The sequence below is a fragment of the Schistocerca americana genome, chromosome 7 (genome assembly GCF_021461395.2).
Source record: "Schistocerca americana isolate TAMUIC-IGC-003095 chromosome 7, iqSchAmer2.1, whole genome shotgun sequence".
In the NCBI taxonomy this organism is placed as follows: domain Eukaryota; kingdom Metazoa; phylum Arthropoda; class Insecta; order Orthoptera; family Acrididae; genus Schistocerca; species Schistocerca americana.
In genome coordinates this window covers 557718309-557745499 of record NC_060125.1, presented here as the reverse complement: position 1 = coordinate 557745499, position 27191 = coordinate 557718309, and the positions used below count along the sequence as shown (strand labels likewise).

Here is a 27191-nt window from a genome sequence, read left to right as displayed (position 1 = left end):
TTCCATCTGAGCTCTTGATATTCACACAAGTCGTTCTCTTTTCTCCAAAGGTCTCTTTAATTTTCCTGTAGGCAGTATCTATCTTACCCCTAGTGAGATAAGCCTCTACATCCTTACATTTGTCCTCTACCCATCTCTGCTTAGCCATTTTGCACTTCCTGTCGATCTCATTTTTGAGACGTTTGTATTCCTTTTTGCCTGCTTCATTTACTGCATTTTTATATTTTCTCCTTTCATCAATTAAATTCAATATTTCTTCTGTTACCAAAGGATTTCTACCAGCCCTCGTCTTTTTACCTACTTGATCCTCTGCTGCCTTCACTACTTCATCCCTCAAAGCTACCCATTCTTCTACTACTGTATTTCTTTCCCCCATTCCTGTCAATTGCTCCCTTATACTCTCCCTGAAACTCTGTACAACCTCTTGTTCTTTCAGTTTATCCAGGTCCCATCTCCTTAAATTCCCACCTTTTTGCAGTTTCTTCAGTTTTAATCTACAGGTCATAACCAATAGATTGTGGTCAGAGTCCACATCTGCCCCTGGAAATATCTTATAATTTAAAACCTGGTTCCTAAATCTCTGTCTTACCATTATATAATCTATCTGATACCTTTTAGTATCTCCAGGGTTCTTCCATGTATACAACCTTCTTTCAAGAAAACATTAAAATTGAATTAATTAAGATACTACGGCCGTTCGATTTATTCAGTGCTGTGAATAACATCGTGTTCGTTACAGATAGAGGTCCAAATATTGTGGCAGCACTTCACCAATACAAGAGGCTCTCATGCTCAGCACACATTCTTAATACTGTGCTGGAGCACACGACTCGAGAAGAGTGATGTGCAGCGACTAATAAATTCCTGTCGAGCTATCACAAATTTCTTTAAAAGATCTAGTCTTCAGAATCGCCTTCAGAAGTCACTGAAAGGAGATATAGACACATGATGGAACAGTAAATTGGATATGTTTGAGGCTATTAATTCACAATGGTTTGAAGTTCTGTCAATTTTGTCAGAGAAACATCAAGATAATTTGATTGATTCTATAGACAAGAGGATGTTGGAAGATATAATAACCTTTCTGACACCATTTAAAAAAGCTTCTTGTGATCTCGAAGCCTCCAAAACCCCTACGCTTTATTTATGTGTGTTGTGGAAGTTAAAACTTCTCTCCTTCCTTGAAAAAAATGATGGCGACAGCCCATTTCTGATAGATTTAAAGAGTACAGCCAAATCTATTTTAATCAGCAAATGGGACGTAACAGTAATCCATAAACTTGCAACGTTTTTGAATCCAAAATATAAAAACCTAAAATTTCTTAGCAGTGCCAAAAATGATGAAGTTGTAAAGGAAGCGAAAAATTATGTTGCAAGAAATTGTCCACAGTTAAAAGATAAGGAGGAAACAACATCTGGAATTCCTGCAAAAAAAAACAGAAGTCTGACGTACTTTTTAATGAATTTGAAGATTCCTCAGAAGATGAATCGAAGAGAGATCGTGACTTTGCGTCAGATGAAATTCTCAAAAGAAAGATGATGAAACTTACCAAACAAAAGCGCTGGCAGGTCGATAGACACACAAACAAACACAAACATACACACAAAATTCTAGCTTTCGCAACCAATGGTTGCCTCGTCAGGAAAGAGGGAAGGAGAAGGAAAGACAAAAGGATATGGGTTTTAAGGGAGAGGGTAAGGAGTCATTCCAATCCTGGGAGCGGAAAGACTTACCTTAGGGGGAAAAAAGGACAGGTATACACTCGCACACACACACATATCCATCCACACATACACAGACACAAGCAGACATTTGTAAAGGCAAAGAGTTTGTGTGTGACATCTCTGCCCAAACTCTTTGCCTTTACAAATGTCTGCTTGTGTCTGTGTATGTGTGGATGGATATGTGTGTGTGTGCGAGTGTATACCTGTCCTTTTTTCCCCCTAAGGTAAGTCTTTCCGCTCCCGGGATTGGAATGACTCCTTACCCTCTCCCTTAAAACCCATATCCTTTTGTCTTTCCTTCTCCTTCCCTCTTTCCTGACGAGGCAACCATTGGTTGCGAAAGCTAGAATTTTGTGTGTATGTTTGTGTTTGTTTGTGTGTCTATCGACCTGCCAGCGCTTTTGTTTGGTAAGTTTCATCATCTTTCTTTTTAGATATATTTTTCCCACGTGGAATGTTTCCCTCTATTATATTCATATCATTAAGATGAAATTCTCAGATATACAAATGATAAAGTTCAATTTTCGGAAGGCATCGACCTGATAGCTTGGTGGCATGGATGTGAAAACATCTATCCGCATCTTTCCAAACTCGCATACTTCGTGCACTGCATTCCAGCGTCCAGCATGCCATCTGAGAGAAGCTTCTCTACTGCGGGACAAATAATGCAGGACCAACGCACGTCTTTGAAGCCACAGACGATTGATGACATCATGTTCCTGCATAGTAATCTTCCAAAGTAAAAAGGTACTTGTACAGCTTCTCTTACTTCACTGTATTTTTTGGGCTTATCTGGATTAGTTACAATTTTTTTTCATCTGATTCTTTCTTTTACAGAATTTGAATCAGGAGCAAGCAGAGATGAAAATATTTAATCCGAAGCCTGTGAGTTTTTATTGTAATATTTATAGTAAAGAATTTCCTCAACATATTGTTAGTATTTTTACTATTCCCAACAAGAACATTTAAGTAGCATTAGATAAAAGAAGGAAATATTTAACACGCAATTTGTTTTGTTGTAATTTTCATAATAAAGAGCTCAATTTTAAGTTTTTACTCTTCGCAGCAAGAACATTCAACAGCTAACACATCAATATTATTAAACTAGGTAATGATGATCTCATAAGTGCCTACCTAAATTTTAGCATGCACTACAGTAACATTTGCAGCCGCCGAGCATTGTCGCTCTTTGTGAACAGTGAAACAGACTGGCCAGAGCGGTGGCATGGCGGGCCTTGTAATTAATTACAAGTGGGACTTCAACCTACGGCTCGCGACCACCAACAAGTTGTGACTGCGATAGCCCGTGAAAGATTATTCAGATCACATTGAAAACTTACAAAATATTCAAATCATCCAAAATAATAATGTGTCTTAATTTACCAGCCAATTAGTAAAGATAAGGGCTGAAATTCGTAACAAAATTGAACATTTTAACTGTAACTTGGTACTGCTTAACAGGGAACAGTGCGTAACATTTGAAGTTATGGGACAGTGGTTTTTATATAGACATCTTGAAATCGTTTGCAGTTCCATTAAACTCTGAAAAAAATCTAACACTGAAAGTATTAACTGCGAAATCTACTGCAAATTTTGTCTTAGTAATTTAGACCAATGTTGAGGATGTTTTAAAGTGTGAAAAACTTTGTTTGGTTGAGAATGAAACAGACATTTCATTTATAGTTAGGTCATAATTCGATAAATCAGCCAAAGGTGAGGTTCGAGATTTCAATCGTATTTTTAGCTAAAGCTAAATGGACTCCTAATTTCTATAAGCACTGATTTTGTTGTCACTCTTCGGAAGACGAGTTATTTCTTCCAGACAACGTCAATTATTGCTGGCAGTTTAACTTTTACACAGGTGCGCCAGCGTTTTGCAGTGTAGGCCTAATACTGTAAATATTTTCACCTGGAAATGACGATGGCTGAACGCATAAGCTATAATGTAATCATCAGCTGACACGAATGGCTTCAAAATTTGACACATCCAAGCAGTGAGTACAAAAAACTGTCGGTAAATGATGCAATGTGCTAGCAACAGTTTAAAATCATTGTCATTTTCAGCTGCCTTGGCACAAGAGCAGCGAAATATAATTGTTTCTATACACGTATTTTCATCATTTAATACTATTACACTGAATTTTATTTTTTTAAACAGCGTTTCCAATCTCACGAGATCCAAGCCGCTACTGTGTGTGTTACGGAGCGCCAATGCTTTCCTGTTTGGAATAGTCAGCTTTAGAGTAGGTATAGAGCATTTCCTGTGATTTAAGAAGTCAAAAATAGTTAAGTTGTCACAGAAATGGCACCCTAACAATAATTATGTCATTACATACCATAATTCTAAGTACTACTGTCTATTACTATTAATTACTCATTCAAAACTTAAATATATGTGTATGCGGATAAGGAACTTGCGGATACGGATTAATTGCTGTGGATGCGGTTGCGGATTAGGACCATGTGGATGCGGATTGGGATTTTCTTATCCACGCAGACCTCTAAAGATAGTTGTACACTATCCTGAGGAAGTCTACTAACAAAGTTTCAAGAACCAGCTTTAAACGATGACTCTAGAAATATACTACAACCCTCTACATATCACTCACAGAGATTGTGAGTACAAGGTAGAATAATTACAGCACACAGATGGCCGTTCACACAACCATTCTTTCCATGCTCCAGATGTGAATGGAACGGGAAAAAACCCTAATAACTTGTACAATGGGATGTACTCTCTGCCATGCACTCCATGGTGGCTTGCAGAGTATAGATGTAGGTAGACTCAATTGTTGGTGAGTGATTGACTTTTCTTAGTTTTTAGATATTTCAATCCACAAAACCCCCTTGTCACAACAATGAAAAAATCTACTATGAGTAAGACAATAGTTTATGAGTGATATAAATGCTTCAAAGAGGGTCCAGATGGCTTTGGAGACAAAAGTCACCCTGGACACCTTGCACACCAATTACTAACAACAATGCGGAAAAAGGACAGAAAATGGTTCTGGAAAATCACCATGATAGAAGTTTCCGGTGAATTCTGCGAATCCTTTGGTTCATGTCAAGCAATTTTTTCATGTTTTGGGCACGAAATGTATAGTAGCAAAGTTTGTTCCGAAATTGTTGAATATCGACCGAAAACAATATTGCGTAGACATTGCTCAGGAATTGCTGAATGAAGCAGACAACGATCCAAACCTTCTACTTAAGGTTATAACAGGTACAATACATGGGTATGCAAGTATGATGCCAAAATCAAGGTCCAATTGGTGCAATAGAAACTGCCTGATGAGCCAAGACAAAATTCGACAAGGTCAACCATATGTGGAGGTTCTTCTTACTGTTTTCTTCAATTTCATTGGGATAGTGCATCATGAGTTCCTGCCTTTCGGTTGTATGGTCAATAAGAAATACTACCTGGAAGTTATGTGTTGTCTGCGTGAAGCAATCTGAAGAAAATGACCAGAATTGTGGCAATACTCTTGGAGATTGCAACATGATAATACTCCTGCTCACACCTCAATGTTTGTAATTGTTTTGGAAGAAACCAAACCTTTGTTGCCTCAGCTGCCATATTTGCTCCGCTCCTTTCTGAGCACTGGACAGTCTGGCGAGCAGAGGGGCGGGGGCGAGTGCTCTCCACAGCTGATTCAAGTGGGAAGAGGCGCACATGGAGTATCTGGGTGCAGTGGATGCCCGCACATGTGGTGCTGCAAGTGCAGCGGGAAGACATGTGCCCGAACTTCCAGCACTTAAAGCGCAGTATACGGGGAGGGATGTACCGTTTAACGTCACATCGGTAAACCTTGACCTTTTCAGGCAATGAATCACCCTCAAAGGCCAAGATGAAGGCACCGGTAGCAACCCTGTTGTCTTTGGGTCCCCTGCAAACGTGCCACTGTTCTAAATTGGCATATGTGGGGAGTTTACAGCTTAGGCATCATCAGCAGTGCAATCCCTGTGTTGTCAGGGGCCTCCCACCAAATGGGTACATGACGGCCCCACCACAACGGACAGGCTACTGTGCTGGATATTAGGTGCAGATAAATCCAATATTGTCATGGGGGCGAAAGAGGACAGGAGACAACAAAAGAAGATGACATACCCCGGAAAGTGTCCTGGCCCAAATAGTCGAATCGCAGGTGGAGATACAAAGCCATGACAAGAGATTCAGGAGATCGAATCTAAGGGCAGTATGGATAACTTGTGCACTACATAAGCCATCCTTCCCCATATGTCCCGCACTTCTGTAGAATTTTGAAAGTGGCAGATCAAACCATAGAATGGGACGTGGACTCATAGGGTCAAAAAGTATGAGACTCTTTTTAGCTGCCTCTTACGACAAGCAGGAATACCTCAGGCCTATTCTAACCCCCGGACCCGCAGGGTGTCCCAAAGAGGTAGCATCTATCATAAAATCCTTAAAATGTAAGTATTCCAGTGGGTATAGTAACATATCAACAAAGTTGCTCATGCGAGTTGAGTTCTATCTTAAGTTATTTGGGGACTCAATCTCATATCAACGGAACATTTCCAGACTGGATACAGTATGCTGACGTTAAGACTTTCAAGCATCTCCTTATGCATCTGACTGCTAATAATATATTGTCCAAGTCACAGCTTGGATTTCTTAAGGGTTCTGATATAGAGAAAGCTATTTACACTTACAATGAGAATGTACTTAACTCATTAGATAATAAATTAGTGGCTACTGGTATTTTCTGTGACCTGTCAAAAGCCTTTGACTGTGTTGACAACAGCATTCCCTTAAGTAAATTAGAATATTATTGTGTCACCAGCAATGCTGCAAAATGGTTTTGAGTCGTATCTATCTAACAGGAAACAAAGGGTGTCATTGCAAAAATTCCTGTGCAGTAAGCAGTCAGTCTTCATCTGACTGGGAATTAATTACATGTGGTGTTCCTAAAGGTTCCATCTTGAGTCCATTGCTTTTTCTTGTATACATTAGTGACCTCTGAACTGTTAGATTGCCAGATGCTAAGTTTGTTTTGTTTGCAGATAATACAAACATTGCAATAAGTAGCAAGTCAGGTACAGATTTACAAATAGCCGCTAATCATATTTTACTGACATTAATAAGCAGTTTAAAGCTAATTCACTGTCACTACACTTTGAGAAGACCTACTACATGCAGTTCAGAACCTGTAAGTGATTTCCTTCCAGCACGTGTATAACCTATGAAGACATGCAGATCGATGAGGCTGACAGTGTTAAATTTCTGGGATTACAACCTGATAATAAATTCATTTGAGAAGCACATACCACAGAACTGCTTAAGCACCTAAACAAGTCTGTATTTGCCGTGAGAATGATGTCAGATGTAGGAGATATAAATACAAAAAAATTTGCATACTCTGCTTACTTTCATTCTATTATGTCATATGGGTTCACATTCTGGGGCAACGCATCAAACTGAGCATAAGTTTTTAGGGTGCGAGAGCGTGTGATAAGAATCGTTTGTGGTGTATCTTCAAGAACAGCATGTGGAAACATGTTCAAGGAACTTGGTATTCTAACCACTGCTTCTCAGTATATTTATTCCTTAATGAAATTTGTTGCAAGTAATACATCCCTATTTCCAACCAATAGCTCAATACATAGTATCAATACTAGGAATAAGAACAATCTACATAAAGACCTAAAATCACTTACCTTGGTCCAAATATTCAGGAACACACATTTTCAATAAATTGCCAGCAGCCATTAAAAACTTGGTTTCAGATAAAGAACGGTTTAAACAGAGTTTGAAAGACTTTTTGATAGGCAACTCCTTCTGATCCATAGATGAATATCTTAACTGAGAGTGTTAAGCCAGCTTAAGTAAAAATATTTGTTTGATATCAGTTTTGACAGCATTTGGTCACAACAGTCAAGATTAGGTATTTTGTGTATGATAAATTTATTAATAGTGCATAAGTGTTTCATTCTGACAGCATGTAAATTCTGTAAATATTAGCTGTTCCAGTTTATTGCATTATATTCACCTATTTCGACAATCTCCTGAAAAACGATCAGGGTAGTAAGTATTATATTCAAATGTTTTATGTTATACTTTCTGACATATTCCACACCCACCAGAAAAAAAATGGTTCAAATGGCTCTGAGCACTATGGGACTTAACTTCTGAGGTCATTAGTCCCCTAGGACTTAGAACTACTTAAACCTAACTAACCTAAGGACATCACACATATCCATGCCCGAGGCAGGATTCGAACCTGCGACCATAGCGGTCGCGCGGTTCCAGACTGTAGCGACTAGAGCTGCTTGGCCACTCCGGCCGGTTCACCACCAGAAAATAATTAATGTAGCATAATGAAATTTTAGGAACATGTTTGTCTAGGTAACATATGTAAGCGATAAACGTTGCAAGATCACAGGTTAAATTAGGCACAAGATAAGCCAGTGAAAATGTGAAATGCTGGCGCATTAATAACCATTTTCACCGCCAGATTGTTGAATGCAAGCATACAAATATGCATGCACTGTGTTGTACAGGTGCTGGATGTTGGTTTGTGGGATGGAGTGCCATGCCTCGTGTACTTCGTCAGTCAATACAGGGATAATTAATGCTGGTCATGGATGACGCTGGAATTGTCTCCTGATGATGAACCATATGTTCTTAATTGGAGAAAGATACGGTGATCAAGCAGGCCAAGTAAACGTCATGACACCCTGTAGAGCATGTTGGGTTACAACAGTAGAATGTGAGTGAGTGTTGTCCTCATGGCAGACCTTCCCGGTACTGCTGTTCATGAATGGCAGCACAACAGTTTGAATCACAAGACTGACATACAATTTGTAGTCAAGATGGGTGGGATAACCACAAGATTGCCTCTACTGTCATATGAAATTGCACCCCAGACCATTACTCCAGGTATAGATCCAGTGTGTCTAGCACACAGACAGTTTGGTTGTAGGCCCTCTACCAGCCTCCTCCTAACCAACATATGGCAATCTGTGTTATGAGGCATAACCAGCTTTCATCAGAAAATACAAGAGACCTCCACCTTGCCCGTCAATGAGCTCTCACTTGACACCAATGAAGTCACAAATTGAGGTGGTTTGGAGCCATTTGAATGTGTGCTACATGGCCTCTGGCTTGGAACTGTCTTTGAAGTAACCCATTTGTAACAGTTCGATGTCTCACTGTGGTGCCACATGCTGTCCCATCGAAAACGCCGCACATATTGGTCTTGGGTCCGATATGCAGCTACTTTGGTCAATCTTCTACCTTCTACACAAATATAACACTACACATATTCACAATTAAACCAAATAACTGTAGGAATTTTATTATGGTCTACACGCCATCTCCCATGCAAATCATAGATTGAACTGTCCTCTACACAACACAAAATTTCAACCGTCACCATGCACATGTGCACACTCAAGAACCGCTCAGCCACCACGGCCGGCCCATGATTTCAAAGCTGTTTTAACCTCATCCATGAAAAAAGTGCATGGGGACGCAGTAGTTGACATCAGCAACGTGCAGCGTTGGGTGAAGAAGTTTGGTAATGGAGTAATGGACAATGCAGATAAACTGTGTGCTGTAGTCGGCAGACATCATTTCTCACGGGCGCCAATCAAGGACACGCGATGAAGTGATGCGAGAAAACACATGTTGCAAGTTCACAACTAACAGCAAAACCTCTGTAACCACACTTAAGAACCTTAAGGAGGCAGTAATGCGTGCTCCCACATATGACATTTTTCATAACCCAAGCGATTGCAAAAATAGGCCAGTCAGCAGTATCTCATGCTCCCCATCTGACTTCTACCTGTTTGGACCTAAGAAAAATGACCTACATTTCTACAGATTCAATGACTTGGATGGGGTTATAGCAGCTTTAAAATCATGGGTAAAGAAGCAAAACCCTGAATTTTTCTAAATTGGTTTTGATGCCTGGATTCAATGATGGCACAAATGTGAAAAATCCACGGTGACTATGTTGAACAACAGTCTCATGCACAGGAGGGTTCAAGCTAAGATCTGTAATAATTCTACTGTTATACGTTCATTATTATTTTTTATGATGCAGGCGGCATTACTTTTTGATCTAACACTGTATTATCCATTACTGCTGACATCAAAATTATCACTAAGCCCCACAAGTGGCTAAAGTGCAGAACAAGATAGAAGCAGTCACAGTGGTGTTTCTTTACTGATCATAGGTTCGCAATAAGTCAGTCTTACATAGCAATGTAACCAATGAGAGGCAAGAAAACAAATTTTGTACTGCTGAAATAGAAAAAAATTATTTTCTTCATTGTTGTCATAAATATTTTTTTTATGACAATTTACAAGGTTGTGGCTACGTTGGAACCCAATAGCACAGTTTTAATTAATAATTCTGGTTGTCAAAACAGCTGCCTGTTTCTTCTGAATGTGTTACAGTTTCGGAGGTAGTGATGTACTAATATGAGAATGTGCCAACATTCCATTGAAACACGTTGTCTATCCATGGCTCTCTCACTGGCTGCATAGATCCAGCAGTAGACACAATGTACACAACTGACCCTGATCTAAACATTCACTGCCACAAACCCTTCCAACATTATTCTTACAAACAGTACTCAAAAAGTTCAGTGAAGCACTAAAATCGCTCACAAACAATTCAGAAATATAAACATCACACTAGAGAGCCCCACAGCACCTTCCAACACGCCCACTGTAAACACAATTAGATTGGCTACTTAAAAAGAGACTTGAACAAAATTCCCTGAGATTTACTGGCAATAAACAGTAGTTTAACTGCAATTTTTAAGCATCAATAATTGATATGGAATAAATTGAAATATTAAGTATTTAAAAAATTTTGATTTAGAAACCAGAATAAAATTTAATTTCAATGCAAGGTTAAAAAGCACAAAATTCTCTGATATTTTATGAAATTCCTTAAATTCCCTGAGAGTTCTCTGATTTTTCCATGTTTAATGCAATTCTTGGAGAATTCTAGGGTTTCCAGAAGAATCGCCATCCTGACAATCCATTTCAAATATGTCACACCACCATGATGTCATGTAACGTAACACAATACATCATGGGTCTAACCATAGGGTGGTACTACAAATTTCAGTTGACCCAATAAAATACTCAGTGCGCCTGAAAAACAAAAGTAGCATTGACTATCAGCTACGTAAGAATTCATTCTACTTTTCATTTGTTCCCAAACTTAATATGTATTTCTAGGTTCTTCATGGTAAAAGAACAAAAAGTTTTATTTATCTTGACTGAAAAATAAGCTCAAACTCTTAAATAAGGAAATTATAAAGATTAGGATGAAGTAATACAATGTGTCACACTTCCCTTGGCACTGTGAAGAACAGTTATGTTTCATAGGTACAATGTTAATTTATACTTTTCAGTCCCACAGCATTATTATATCTACCAAATTATTAAGTTACTATCCTAAATACGTTATGACATCCCTATATTTAAATCTAAGATCAGGCAAAGAAGGGTTTGCTTTTTTATTGTATTTTTGAAGATGACCCCAATGGAGAGTTTGCAATACATTGAGATGTCCACAAGAAATCTAGTGCACAACAAAAAAATAATGTTCTGTGAGCTTTACAAATATGGCAATAGAAAGTACTGGTAGAACATAAATAATTTAGTAGTTGGTAGCTCACTAAGGTGCTGAGCTCTTGAAAGGCACATTTAAAAAAACACTCCCACCGTCTGGCCACCAGCGGATAGCACATCCAAAGCGAATGTAATTCCCTTTTCCAGTATACTGATTGTCTCACAAGACTTTCACAAACAGTCACGATCCTTCAAACCTACTCTGCAGACAGATTTCCCGCACCACATCTCCATACACCCTGAATCCTACCTCATCCCCAAGAATCAGCTGTAAACAAGCAACCCCCATTGTGGACTGGAAATAGTGTACCATATCTTTCGCCAGGGCTTCGACTTTATACCATTTTATTCTATACACAATTCTTCCCACCCCAAAATTGCATACCACCACTCACCCAATTTACACAATATACTAGTCCATCCTTAAGCCACGCACACTTTCAACCCCTTTCCACATGGAACCTTCCTCTGTGGAAGGCTCAATCTGATACACCCACCCAGCACATACAATACTAGTCCTGCAATAGGCTTGTCCTACCCAATCAGGATGGAAGCAGTCATGTCATTCAGCAGCTCTGTTTCAATACTAGCAAATCGTTTTAGGTGGTCACGACCACCAACCAAATGTTCACCTGAAAGAATGCGCACTGCCAAATGGTGGCCAAGGGCAGAGTTCACATCCAGTGACAGAACATGCTGCCGAGGACAATGTGCTCTATTTCAACTGCTGCTTCCCAACCTGGGCCATCTGGATCCTTGCCTCAAACAGCAGCTTCCCTGAACTATGTGTAGCATCCTTAGTTATCGTGATCCTCCTGGCTTCAATCTCCACTAGCCCCATCCCCCACACTCCTCTCTACTCTACCCCAAGACTCTCAACTCCCAAATATCTCTCCGCCTGTTGTCTGCCCCACCCAATACACTCTTCCATGTCATGATCATGCAAAACCTTTGATTTATGAGACTCTCAATGACTCTATGCCTCTAATTTCCCATGTCATTTGATATTTACACAGTGCAACATTTTACAGAAGTCACTTTCAATATTTACTAGTGAAATCAGTGGCACAGACATTCAGTCAGTGGAGAGACCAAATTAAATTTATTGGTCAAAATGGCATATGGTAGAAATTTTGAAAAAAGTTCCAACTGGCTGTTTAAATGTAGCAAAGTTTCCCAGCCACCAAATAAGAGTTGGAGTAATGGAAGTGGTGCAAATGGCAGAGGGGAGCAGACTGCATTCAAAGATCTTTTACTTATAAGTGATTATGTACCTACATTTACCGTAAAATGAGTGTTGCTAAATGGGTCATGGTCATAGGATCTATTAATGATCAAGTTAGTTACAAAAGCAATATGTCAGAATATGACAACGTGGATACAAATTGCTGTGCAAGACACAAGAAAAGGACAATTGCCCACCAATCTCACTCATTATGCTAACATAAAAATCAGTTCAGAATGTGTCTAACAATGAGAAATATTCCGATGGTACATTATGAGAAATTATTATAAACACCCACTGAAGAAGCACCCTCAACAACTAAACAACTCAACCCAATAATAATTGTGTTCTGTAACAACAAAAGCATAACTGATGCTACAAAGGGTCATCTGAACCTACTGAAGCCAGTCATCAATTTTGACTCATGACATAATGATGTGGCCTTCAACACCATATGAGCATACAAAGAGGTCGAATAATGACAATATTTATTTTGCTTCACTATTACTTACTGAAATACATGTAGCAGTGACCCATTTGTAGTGTATCCCATGACATAGATAAGGCTGGGAAGTGACAGTCTGGCTGAGACTTGGTACAGACATGAACAAACGCACACAAAATCTTAATTGTGGTTTACAATAATAACATGAACTGGAGGTCATGTTTCAAATCATCTTAAATGTCTAAGTCTGCAACTTCTGGGTGAACATATAATATCAGAATTAGGAGATGGATGTGTCAAACAGTTGACTAACTTTTAATTACACAGGGAAAGAGACTGAATATAGTTATGCATATGTTATTGAACATGTTTATTTTTTAAAAATCAAGAAATCATGTAAATTTTGCCATGCTTTTCCACTTCAAATATGCACTATAATTGTAAAGTTGACTCAAATCACAACATAGTGACAGGTCATAATTATGATCCACAGAACTTGCCAATAAGTAACTAATTGATCTGCAGCAGAGCACAATGTACAGGTGACAGCTTGCTAATGAGTTGATGAAGGTATTGAATGGGGAATTGTGAGAATGAATATAATTCTTGTTATTAAATACACTTTAAGGATATTGGATGTTGATGAGTGGTTTAAGACTGCTTTTTTTTTTTGTGTGTGACGCCACTGGTCAAAGAAAGCCAGTGGTATTGGTATGTTCAATATTTCCACAACAAATATAAACCCTGTAAGCAGTCATGTCCTCTAGCAAACCAACAACATAAGAATGATGATTATTTCATCACATCTCACCTGATATCTTCCCAACAGCCAGTAAATATTTTTAGAAATTTTTTTAAGGCCCCATTTACCTCTATTTTCTAGGTAAATCTTCAATTTTCCTGTTGTTCTTATGATCAGTTAAAAGGCTGCCCATTACATGAGCAACCATTTGGCAATTCCACAATAACATGCAATTTACTTCAACATTCTAACACAGCCTTTTCCCCTTACACTCTCCATGATGTTAGAAACTACATATTCTGGTTAGTGTATGTGCTTTCATTTCTACATTACTACAAACCAAAGCTTTCTACATTTGTAACAGCTGTAGCCATTTGAGGTCTCTTACCAACAACTCCTGTCATGTCTAATTCAACATCACTCTCTTCACTTTCCACTTTGGGTTCATCCTGTTCAGGCTGTGGCTCAGCTTTCTTGGACTCCTTCGTTGTGGATGGCATTTCTCCATCTCCATGACCACTTGTCGGTGCAACCTCAGGAATTTCTGCTCCAAGTTCCTCCAAGTATTCCCGGAAAAATGACAGTTCTGCTGTCTTAATAATTTTTGGATTTGTACGACACATATTTATAAATGCTCGCAGCTGTGTTAGCTGCTCTTTGCCAAAGGGTAAATTTGCCATTGTGCCTGCAAAAATCGGAAACATTAATAAGATGGAAGCATACTAATAAAAACATGTGATTACTCCAATAACACTTTAACGACGACATTAGTGATAACACATTATTAACTCTTGGCTATTTCTTTAACACGCACAAATAACCACGCACTGACACCCACACTCGACAATAAATTTCTGTTTGTCGCAGCACTGAACGAACTACAATAACCATTTGTAACATTAGTGTCTAAGGAATCACGTCCAAAATAGAAATATTCCCTAAAACTAGTTATCCTTTTTTCCGGCCATTGTTCATTCCACAATGCTAACTGCACATTCGGTGTACTGTCATTCGAACGCACTATTATGATCCATGCCGCCCTTAACCGAATTTCTGTCTTCCGCGAATAAAGTTGTAAACAGAAAGTGCCAGTTCGATGACATAAAATAACTTCCTTGTGATAAGTAAATAAACAAATTATTTTACCAATGTACATATACTATATAAATACTTGGCATCCCCCACTAGGAAGATTAATGTTCAGACTTTATGAAGAAAAGCAGCTTTTCATCGTCATGCCCAGCAAACTGTTTACTGCAAATAATTTTATTGCATAATTTCGACAACAATATTTTCTATAACAATATGATAAACATCTATCACTTTTACCTTACCACACGCGCTCGTCAAGAAACCGCAATTCGAACTCTTGTCCACAAACAAACTTCTAGAAACCAAAGATCATGAAACACGAGGTTACGGTGATACGTTTACTCATGCCATAGATCTTTATCTGAATCTCGCTACAGATCACAGTCGCGACCACAGTCTAATGTCGCGACACTTCGCCTCGATTTTGTTCGGTAGTGCGCCAGCAGCACGCCAAGCGGCCAATAAGTTAAATTGTTGGGTTCCGCGCGATCGTGAAAGCGAAAGCGAAGAGTAGTTGTTTATTTTGGTACCGTATACGCAATGGTTTGTACTAATGGGAATATAGTGGAGGGCAATAAACTGCAGCAACTGTAAATTTGCTGTCATTTATTATAGACAGTTTCATTTTTTACATTCTATATTTTAATTTCTGTCTATAATAAATCCAATTGTAGACAATTTCATTTTGTATATTCTATATTGTTAATTTCTATGTATGACAAATCGAATATCGTTTGTACGATGACACAGATGCTAAATAAATAAATAAATACATAATCAAGAAGATACCACATCTGTCTTTTTTAGGTTTCCTAAGGACCCTGAGAGGTATATCCCAACATCTTACTAAACTGTATCGACAGAATTCGCTTGCAAACTACATGTATATTTATGATTAATGTTTCGTTTTGGAAGTAGAACACGGATAATGAATAGCAGACGAGAACATCTTATGAAAAATGACCCTGTTTACCTTCATAATAAAGTTAAGTTTTGTCCACTACAGGTCGAACATAACCAGTTCATTAATGCAGACAATGTGGAATGCAGTTAACCAAATTGTTTGACATTTCAAATAAGCCACCTCAACAGAAAATACGAAAATGCTTCTTAAGCTTGAAAACACTCCTATGGCACAGAAGAAGCCAGTTCAACTCTACATACATCAGCGCCAGATTCAACTGAATCGTCAACACAGACATGCTTTGACGATGAAGTGGTAAAAATGAGTGTAGTTATTTGTGTCTAGAAAAAGCGTGTGGAATATCAGAATGTGCGGATTGCTAGACTTCGTGTAAATCTATTGCAAGACAAGGAAAGCTCCACGCATTTTAAGTACAGAGAGTAACAGAAACTGTAACAGAATGATCAAAAGCATGACAAATAAATTTTGAAGACTATAGGGTTGCGATATTTAAAAAAGATGCCCTTGACTTATTGTTAAGCCAAATTAGCATGTCATCTGCACCATGGAAAGACAATAATAAGCTGTTTGCTGTTTTATGTTTCCATTACTGCGTACATTACAGAGCTATTTGGAAGGGATAGAAATTAAATGTGGGATAAGTGACAATACGTTCCACCTTTTAATGCAGAAGGTACGGCATTTCTCCAATGCTGATAAACTAGTGCATATGTCATTGGGTGAAAAGTCTCTAATGGCAAATTTAACACAGGACAGCATTTGTGACAGTGTTATTGACTTTGAGGACTTGGGGTGTGAACTCACAGTATATTTCTCCCACTACCTGGTGAGGAGGCTTACGTGTCTCCATGATACAGATAGCCCTATCGTCGGTGCAGCCACAAACGGAGGGGTATCTGTTGAGAGGCCAGACAAATGTGTTGTTCCTGAAGATGGGCAGCAGTCTATTCAGTAGTTGCAGGGGCTACAGTCTGGATGATTGACTGATCTGGCCTTGTAACACTAACCAAAACAGTCTTCCTGTGTTGGTACTGCGAACAGCTGAAAGCAAGCGGAAATTACAGCCATAATTTTTCCCGAGGGCATGCAGCTTTACTGTGTGGTTGAATGATGATGGCGTCCCCTTGGATAAAATATTCCAGAGGTAAAATATTCCCACATTCGGATCTCTGGGCCGGGACTACTCAGAAGGACATCGTTCTTAGGAGACAGAAAACTGGCCTTCTATAGATTGGAGTGTGGAATGTCAGATCCCTTAATAGGGCAGGTAGGGTACAAAATTTGAAAAGGGAAATGGATAGGTTAAAGATGGATATAATGGGAATTAGTGAAATTCGGTGGCAGGAGGAACAAGACGTAGGGTCAGGTGAATACAGGGTTATAAATACAAAATCAAATAGGGTTAATGCAGGAGTAGGTTTAATAATGAATAAAAAAAAGGAATGCAGGTAAGCTACTACAAACAGCATAGTTAATGCATTATTGTGGCCAAGATGGATATGAAGCCCACACCTATCACAGTAGTACAAGTTTACATGCAACGAGCTCCACAGATCACTAAGAGAATGATGAAATGTATGATCAGATAAAAGAAATTATTCAGATAGTAAAGGGAGACGAAAATTTAATAGTAATGGGTGGCTGGAATTCAATAGGAGGAAAAGGAAGAGAAGGATACATAGTAGGAGAATATGGAATGGGGGTAAGGAATGAAAGAGGAAGATACCTGGTAGAATTTTGCATAAATCATAACTTAATCATAGCTAACACTTGGTTCAAGAATCATGAAAGGAGGTTGTATACATGTAACAAGCCTGGGGATACTGGAAGGTTTCAGATATATTATATAATGGTAAGACAGAGCTTTAGGAACCAGGTTTTAAGTTGTAAGACATTTCCAGGGGCAGATGTGGACTCTGACCGCAATCTATTGGTTATGAACTGTACATTAAAACTGAAGAAACTGGAAAAAGGTGGGAATTTAAGGAGATGGGACCTGGATAAACTGGCAGAACCAGAGCTTGTAGAGAGTTTCAGGGAGAGCATTAGGGAACGATTGACAAGAATGGGGGGATAGAAATACAATAGAAGAAGAATGGGTAGCTTCGAGGGATGAAGTAGTGAAAGCAGCAGAGGATCAAGTAAATAAAAGGACGAGGGCTAGAAGAAATTCTTGGATAACAGAAGAGATATTGAACTTAATTGGTGGTAGGAGAAAAAATAAAAAAGCAGTAACGAAGTAGGCAAAAAGGAATACAAACGTCTCAAAAATGAGATTGACAGGAAGTGCAAAATGGCTAAGCAGAGATGGCTAGATCACAAATGTAAGGATGTAGAGGCATATATCACTATGGGTAAGATAGATACTGCCTACAGGAAAATTAGAGAGACCTTTGGAGAAAAGAGAACCACTTGTCTGAATATCAAGAGCTCAGATGGAAACCCAATTCTAAGCAAAGGAGGGAAAACAAAAAGGTGGAAGGAGTATATACAGGGTTTATACAAGGGCTATGCACTTGAGGACAATATTATGGAAATGGAAGAGGATGTAGATGAAGATGAAATGGGAGATATGATACTGCATGAAGAGTATGACAGAGCACTGAAATACCTAAGTCGAAACAAGGCCCCGGGAGTAGACAACATTCCATTAGAACTAATGATAGCCTTGGGAGAGCCAGTCCTGACAAAACATCACCATCTGGTTAGCAAGATGTATCAGACAGGCGAAATACCCTGAGACTTAAAGAAGAATATAATAATTCTAATCCCAAAGAAAGCAGGTGTTGATAGATGTGAAAATTACCGTACTATCAGTTAAATAATTCACAGCTGCCAAATATTGACACGAATTCTTTACAGACGAATGGAGAAATTGGTAGAAGCCAGCCTCAGGGATGATCAGTTTGGAACACGTGAGTCCATTCTGACCCTGTGACTTATCTTAGAACATAGATTAAGGAAAGGCAAACTTACATTTCTAGCATTTGTAGACTCAGAGAAAGCTTTTGACAGTGTTGACTGGAATATTCTCTTTATAATTCTGAAGGTGGCAGGGGTAAAATACAGGGAGTGAAAGGGTATTTACAATTTGTACAGGCACCAGATGGCGGTTATAAGAGTCGAGGGGCATGAAAGGGAAGCAGTAGTTGGGAAGGGAGTGAGACAGGATTGTAGCTTATCCCCAGTGTTATTCAATCTGTATATTGAGCAAGCAGTAAGGGAAATAAAAGAAAAATTCTGAGAAGGAATTAAAATCAATGGAGACGAAATAAAAACCTTGGGGTTTACAAGTGGTATTGTAATTCTGTCAGAGACAGCGAAGGACCTGGAAGAGCAGTTGAACGGAATGGACAGTGTCTTGAAAGGAGGGTGTCAGATGAATATCAACAAAAGCAAAAAGGGGGCAAAGGAATGTAATCTAACTAAATCGGGTGATACTGAGGAAATTAGATTATGGAATGAGATAATTAAAATAGTAAATGAGTTTTACTATTCGAGGAGCAAAATAACTGATAATGGTCGAAGTAGAGAGGACATAAAATGTAGACTGGCAATGGCAAGGAAAGGGTTTCTGAAGAAGAGAAATTTGTTAGCATCGAGTATAGATTTAAGTGTCAGGAAGTCGTTTATTAAAGTATTTGTATGGAGTGTAGCCATGTATGGAAGTGAAACATGGGCGATAAATAGTTTAGATAAGAAGAAAATAGAAGCTTTTGAGATGTTGTGCTACAGAAGAATGCTGAAGATTAGATGGGTAGATCACATAACTAATGAGGACGTATTGAATAGAATTGGAGAGAAGAGAAATTTGTGGCACAACTTGACTAGAAGAAGGGATCGGTTAATAGGACAGTTATTAAGTTAGTTACATGTTCCATTGATCAATAGCATAGAAAAACTGTTATGATGTGGAACATGTCAAATGCACAAGAAATGCGCACGGGAAAGAACAGGAAACAAGTTTTTTTTTCTTTACATTATAGTGTTATACCTAAATATTTCTGTTATTATCTCATTCCCTTAAATGCCATAAAATGCATATATTATATCTCCAGATTTATTTACTCTTACTCAAGAATTCATCTATGGTATAGAAGGAGTTGTCAAGGATGTATGATTTCAATTTGTTTTTGAAACTATTACTGCTGTCTGTCAGACATTTTATTTCATCTGACAATTTATCAAAAAGTTTTATAGCAGCAGATTTTACACCTTTCTGTGCCAAACATAGGTTAAGTAAAGGATAGTGTAGGTCTTTCTTTTTTCTGGTATTGTAATCATGAATGTCGCTGTTGATTTTAAATTGGTCCATGTTGTTGAGAAAAAATTTCATTACTGAGTAAATATACAGTGAAGCAGTTGTAAGAATTCCTAACCTTTTAAACAAAGGCCTACAAGATGTGTGACTATGAACCCCACACATTGTTCTAACTACTTTCTTTTGAGCAGTGAATATCTTTTGCCTAAATGTTGAGTTGCCCCAAAATATTATTCCGCATGACAACAGCGAGTCGAAGCATGCGAAGTATGTTAGTTTACTAATTTCTTCATCCTCAAAATTGGCAGTAATTCTGATTGCAAAAGTTGCTGAACCTAGTCGTTTTAAGAGATCCAAAATATGAATTTTCCAATAAAGATTTTCATCTATATGTACACCCAGAAACTTAGTATGCTCTACCGTGGCTACTGACTTCTTTTGATTTGTTTTGTTTATTTAAGGAATTATACTTTTTGCAGCAGAAAATCGGACGTACTGTGCTTTTTCAAAGTTCAGAGCAAGCCCATTTGCAGAAAACCAATTAATGACTTTTCCAAAGACCTTATTTGTATCATTTTCTTTGGACGTGATTTTACTGGATTAATAATTATGCTTGTATCATCAGCAAACAGCATCAGTTCAGCATCTTGATTCACATAAGAAGGGAGGTCATTCACATATACCAAGAACAGGAGGGGACCCATGATCGAACCTTGTGGAACACCTAAAGTAATTTCACCCTAGTTAGATGAAGTGGCAAACTCCTTTGAATCACTAGAAGCATATAAAGAGACTTTTTGCTTCCCGTTCTGTAGATATGACTTAAACCACTCATATGCTGTTCCATTTATACCATAGAATTGTAATTTCTCTAACGTAATGTCATGGTTCACACAATCAAATGCTTTGAATAAGTCACAGAATATTCCTACTGGTGCCTTTTTACTATTTTACGACTCTATTATGTGGATACTGAAATTGTATATTGCTGTCTCAGTGTAACAGCATTTCTGAAATCCGAACTGTGTTTTACTAAGTATCCCATTACTGTTGAGATGGCTAACCACTCTTGAGTACGTTACTTCCTCAAAGATTTTTGCAAATGCAGTAAGCAAGGATACTGGCCGGTAATTATTGACATCTGTGGTTTCCCTCTTTTTGTAGAGAGGACTGACATTGGCATATTTTAACCTGTCTGGGAAAATACCTTGAGATAGTGATGCATTACATATGTGACTCAGAACATCAGCTGTAATTGCTCCACATTGTTTTAATATCTTATTAGAGATGCTATCTACTCCAACAGAACATTTATTTTTCAAAGATTTAATAATTTTGCTTATTTCACAAGAGGTTGGTAGGTGAAACTTAATCTGACTAATTTTTTTCAAAACAGGCTCTTCCATGTACTGCCTGGCTTCTTCTTTTGAACTATTCTAATGAATTTTTCTCCTACACTTAAGAAATGGTTGTTAATTACAGTAGCTACTTGTGTACTGTTGGTTAGGATGGTCTTGTTCTCTTTAATAGTAATACTGCCTACCCCATTGGTTACTTTTCTTGTCTCCCTTCTAACAACATTCCATATTGATGTTATTTTATTGCCAGAGTTGTTAATTTCTTCTCTAACATACATATTTCTTGATTTCCTCACAACTTTTCTCAGTATGTTACAATAATTTTTATAGTGTAAAACTACTTCTGGATCTTTACTAGTTCTTGCTGTCTCATACAGTTTTTTTTCTTTCTGAAGACACTTTAATACCTGTAGTAATCCAAGATTTCTTTGAAAAGTTTGCGGTGTTACATTTAGTAATTTTATTTGGTAAACAATGTTCAAAAAGGGATATAAATTTATCAAGAAATATACTCCATTTATCATTAGCATTTGGCTCATTATATACATCTTCCCAGTTTACATTTCCTAAACTTTCTCTGAAGTGATCTATAGATACCGGATTGAGCACCCTCACACTTTTACTTAATGGCTTCTGAAGTGTACACCCTGTTAGGTTTTGTAAGTTAATCAGTTATGCATCATGGTCAGATAATCCATTTACCACAGGGAAAGCATGTGTTTGTTCTACATCCTCTTGCTGTACAAATACATTATCTATTAGAGTACTACTGTCTTGAGCTATACATGTAGGGAAATTGATCACTGATTCTAAGTTATATGTTGTTAATAACACTTCTAGTTCACTTTTCCTATCAGAATTACTTAGAAAGTTTACGTTGAAATCACCATAGATTAATAATTTCTTCTTTTTGTCTGACAGACAGCATAATAGGTAGTCAAACTTTTTTATGAACAGCTCCCAGTTTCCTAATGAGTAGCTGTACACTGTTCCTAATATCAATACTACATTATCTAGCTGAAGTTCACATGCACAAACCTCAAAGTGCTGTTTTATGAAAATGGCAACTCCTCCTTTATTCATTCTAGATCTAGAAGTGTAAGATGCTAAATTATATCCACTTATGTTGACACTATCCATGACCACAGTTACATGGTGTTAAGACAGACAGAGTATATCAATCTCATTCTTATTTGTGAGATCATCTGAACACACTAATTGCTCATCTACTTTATTTTTTATTCCCCTGACATTTTGATGAAATAAGTTGATACTGCCCTTAGCTTTACCCCTATTTACTGTACATGAAGTTTCTTTTATTCTATTTATCTCGATTGTCATCTGTCTGGACTTTGGTTTTAACCTAAAAAACCTGTCTGCCTGGACCCATTAACCACAGGGATCACCCCTTGTGTAACTGTGGACCCCCTTACAGTTTCTGCTAATAGAGAAGCTAACTTATTTTCCCCCATCCTTTTCAGGTGCAGGCCATGTGTAGTGTATCCCCACCTACCAATAGCATTTACTGGAACAACATTTATGTGAGATTTTGCCGGTGTCTGGAGCATCCTGTTCAGCTCAGTGTTAACATGCCTTACAGCAGTGTTTACCCATGGCTGATCATGGCACTGAGCGACCTCCTCAAACCCCACATTTATGTGCTCAGTTTCTGCTCCTATTTTATCTAATACTGTACCTTGGATTCATAGCCAGGTTGTTTCCTGCTCCCCAACTATAATTACCTGATCTTTCTTCTCAAAGTCCCTGCATAGCTGACCTAAATTTTCTGTCACCTGGCTGAGGCTAGCACTTGGTTTCACAAAACTTGTGACCTGGTACCCTGCACCTAATTTCTCCTGAAGCTGCTTGCCCACACCCCACCCATGACTGCTGCCTATAAGCAGAATTCTTCTTTCCCTATTCTGGTTTGATACTGACCTGTCTCCTTTTTCTGTAAGCTAATATTCTGCTGCAACCTACATTCAACAACATCTGGATGAGGCCCCTCTTCCACTTCAGATAGCAAGACAAACTGATTTACTAATTGAATTTCTGGAGTTTTTTCAAGTGTTTCCCTTTTTTGCCCTTTGCTTGCAACCTTTTCCCAGTTCCCAGTCTCTTTTTCCTCCCTTAACCTACATAATTCCAAGTTCGCGTTTTCTAATTCAGCCTTAAGGGCACAAATCTTTCCCTCCTGTTCCGCGATTTTTCTGTCCTTTCTACATAACCTAAACTGCCATGGAAGAGCCTCATTATCTACCCTTGTTTCCTCCCCGCTGTACTCGCCCCAATGAAACCACAACCTACCGTCTATACAGAACACCCCCTCTTCCAAATTTCTACGGCAACCACCACACTTGTCACACATGGTTTGATTGTAAAACGTAACGTATGCAGAAAACAACTTCAACAACATCACAATAGTTTCGTAGCCTGTACTAATACGTAACTAAACACTAATGTAAACAAACTTATAATCTTGGTCCAGAAACTTTTAATTAACCACACAAATTCTGAATGAGAGACACGAATTAATTTAACTTTGAAATGCTAATTCTAGTCAAAACAAATATCTACGCTCGTAGGAAATTACGCCTAAGTATGTAAACAAAACGACTGCCGGCCTATTCGATGTAATTATGTTTAGAAAAGTGAAACCTTCAATAGATAGATTAGATAAGAAGTAAATTCACTATTCTAAAATGTAATATTAACTAGATTAGCTCTCATTTCCATATTAATCGCTTAACTTAGTGAGAGCTTCGTACACGCGCGTCCGACTGACTGCAGGGCTGCCATGTGAGAAAAAAATGTTCTGAGGCATCAAGGGATCACCAGTTTAGTACTGGAGGACAGTGTGGATGGTAAAAATCGTAGAGGGAGACCAAGAGATGAATACACTAAGCAGATTCAGAAGGATGTAGGTTGCAGTAGGTACTGGGAGATGAAGAAGTTTGCACTGCATAGAGTAGCATGGAGAGCTGCATCAAACCAGTCTCTGGACTGAAGACCACAATAACAACACCTGGCAGTTGCTTGTCCCACTTAGAATAATATAAAGATGAAGGTCGTATTTGTCGCAGCAGGGGACAAATGGGGTGTCGATCCCTTTTGCACTCAGACGTACATGTCTGTGCTTCTTATGTGTGAATCATGTGTTTATATTCCGTTGATATCCACGTGGTAGGCTGCAATTCTACCCAATGTGGCAAATTTTTCTTCACGGATGTGTGGTAACTTGCCACTGGATTCATGATTTTTATCCCTACTTGCAGTTAAATTAGAATCATTTTTAGAAATATCTATGTCTTCTGATGTTACACAAACTCTCGGAGGCAAAAAATAATTTAAATATTTCGTAAATCACGTAGTAAAGGGTTGCAAAACAGACATACTTACGACGCATCTGAAGTTCTCCTTTCTCACCACATAGAGCGCCAGTGTCGCACCAGCTTTCAAACGGTATCAACTTTAACAGGAGTGAGTGTCGCGACTGCTATGTTAGACTGTGCTTCAGATTAAAAAATACTGATTATAATATGAAAATTTAAAATAACACATTTAGGTCAGGTGGCTGTCGTAATTCAGAGTGGTCAAATGTTTATTAAGTAGGAAGAACAAGTCTAGAAACAGGCTTACCATGTGTCTTGCTTATTTATTGTAGGTACGTTTTGAATTTGTAAATAACTGTATTATACTGTCCTGGATACAAATAATAATAAGTTCAGACAGTCCTGGTTTTATCCGGGAGAGTCCTGGTTTTTAGTGCTGTTGGCGGTAATGTCCAGGATTGCAAAACGTCCTCGATTTGGGAATTTTATAACCGGTGACGATTCTTTTTTTTTTATCATAGAGTTACATATTCGACAACTCGTTTTTAAGTGTTCTCTTACAGCCTTGTCTCTCTCAGCCGACATTGCAGCAAGATCTGGCGTTGATGAGAAGGCATGGCTATCGATTCCGCCACAACTTTTCACTTAGTCATTTCGTAACACAGCAGGGTCAATGTGCTGATGTTGTTTTCGGGTGTGAAGCAACTTGTCTACATACTTTTGATCATTTTATCTCTATTCGTTTTTTGTCTCACCTAGTAGCAGTGGACAAAATAAAGTGTGTGTTCATAGAGTCCTACCATAGTATAGGACAAGTGTGACAGTCAATGTGAGATTGCTCTCAATTTGTTACACACCACAATACAAGACCACGTCCATACAAGGGATAGCGATACACTAACTAAAGCGCACTCACAGTTCCAAAGATGGCCTTAGATCACAGTCAATGGTCAGCGAGATTAATATGTCACAGCATCCCAAAAGATCCCGTCCCCCCTTCCATTACTGTGGAGCGTTGGGAACGGGGCGGGGGGGGGGGGGGGGGATAATCTCTGTGATCCGATGATGTTGAAGCAGTAATAAACACGTGCGACAGTAGAGGCATGGTGAGGTTTGATTCATTGCAGACATCATTCGAAACAGTGTTTGTGCTTTCTGGAACAGTGTTGTGCTGGCTGAAACACCCATACATGGTAGCTGTCCCATATCATCACATATGGGTGATCCTGAAGATCAATGAGTCCAGCCATAGTGGGACAAGTCATAGGCATCGGTTGTCTGAGCAGAGCCCGCAGGGTTGGCCTGTGAGGTGGAAGCGTTGGAATCCTCGGCGGAGAGGTTGAGAGGATGCTTTGTTTTGGGTGCAATAATAATGAGGCAGGTGCAGTAACATTGAGGCAGCGGTCTGTTGATACTTGTGGCTCAATAGTGTGTGAAATGACATGATGTAGCAGTCCTCAGCACGAAATTCCAGCTGTTGTCCATTGATGGCCAAAAAAGTCAACAAATTTGATACCCAGGTCGTAGGTAGGAAGTTTTGTGCATCACAGCGCATTTCAAAATCGTTGGGGCATCCATGTGTGCTGTAAGGCCGCCCCGCTGAGTGTCAGGGGGTGGGGCTGACAGGCACAAAAGAAGTGGTGATTTGTTGGTGGAAGAGTCGCTGTACAGGATCCATGCAAGTCTGACACAGTTTATCGTCACTGTCATAATATCTCGAAAGTGTGTACCCCTCGCTTAATCGCTTCTGCAGGCCACTGTCGTTGTGGAGCATAACGAAATAACAATCAGTTAGCGATCTTCCGAACTGGCTGGAGGACGAGGGGTAAGTTCAGTTTTGTGTACCATCAGATATTTTCTGTTCAGTTGTACCCGGTACATGGCAATGTTTTGTTTTGAGCTTAGTAGTGGGATTTTGGAGAAGGTCTTATAGTTGCTGGTTCTGCAGCTGCACCTCTACGAACGTATCGTAGGTGATTTGTGTGGAGAAGGCTCTGATCCACGAGAGATTGTGCACAGAAACATTGTGTGCATCTTCCAGGTGTTTATGTCAGTCATGAACTGTGTGATATAGTCCCGGTGACGTGTTCGCCTGAGCCACATAACTTTCGATTGGCTTCAGACAGAGGCCACCAGTAATCTATGGTCCACGTAAATGACTAGTGGTCTGACTTCCAAATCATATTTGAACTAATGAACAACTCCTGAACCGCTAGAAGTTCACGATGGTAGGCAGACCACTTGTGCTGTGAAGCTATCAGTTTACGTGACAAAAATCGAAGCAGTTGTGTAAGCCCACCCCAATAGCAAAGTCACTCATGTCAGACATAATACTGCGTTGAGCATGAGGTAGTGGGTGTGCCAAAGTCATGGCACGTGCTGGGCAGTTCTTGAGCTGCTCGAAGGCCTGCTGTATATGGGAGGGGACCACACCAGCTTGAAACGCAGCAAGCATTGTATGTGCCAGTTTCGT

General features: G+C 38.9%; 1 protein-coding gene across 2 annotated transcripts in view; it reads right to left on the bottom strand.

Moving 5' to 3' along the window:
- Window positions 1-15163, bottom strand: part of LOC124621978 (putative protein FAM10A4) — a 188701-nt gene extending 173538 nt beyond the window's left edge. The window contains exons 1-2 of one of the 2 annotated variants that reach the window (XM_047147515.1): window positions 15085-15163; window positions 14139-14435 (exon numbers count right to left, since the gene is read on the bottom strand). In XM_047147515.1, the coding sequence (XP_047003471.1) occupies window positions 14139-14430 (292 nt within the window). In that variant the 5' untranslated portion in view covers window positions 14431-14435; window positions 15085-15163. Of the gene's footprint in view, window positions 1-14138; window positions 14436-15079 lie in introns of both variants that reach the window. The other variant, XM_047147514.1, reaches the window with a different exon arrangement.
- Between the last annotated feature and the right edge of the window lie 12028 nt (window positions 15164-27191).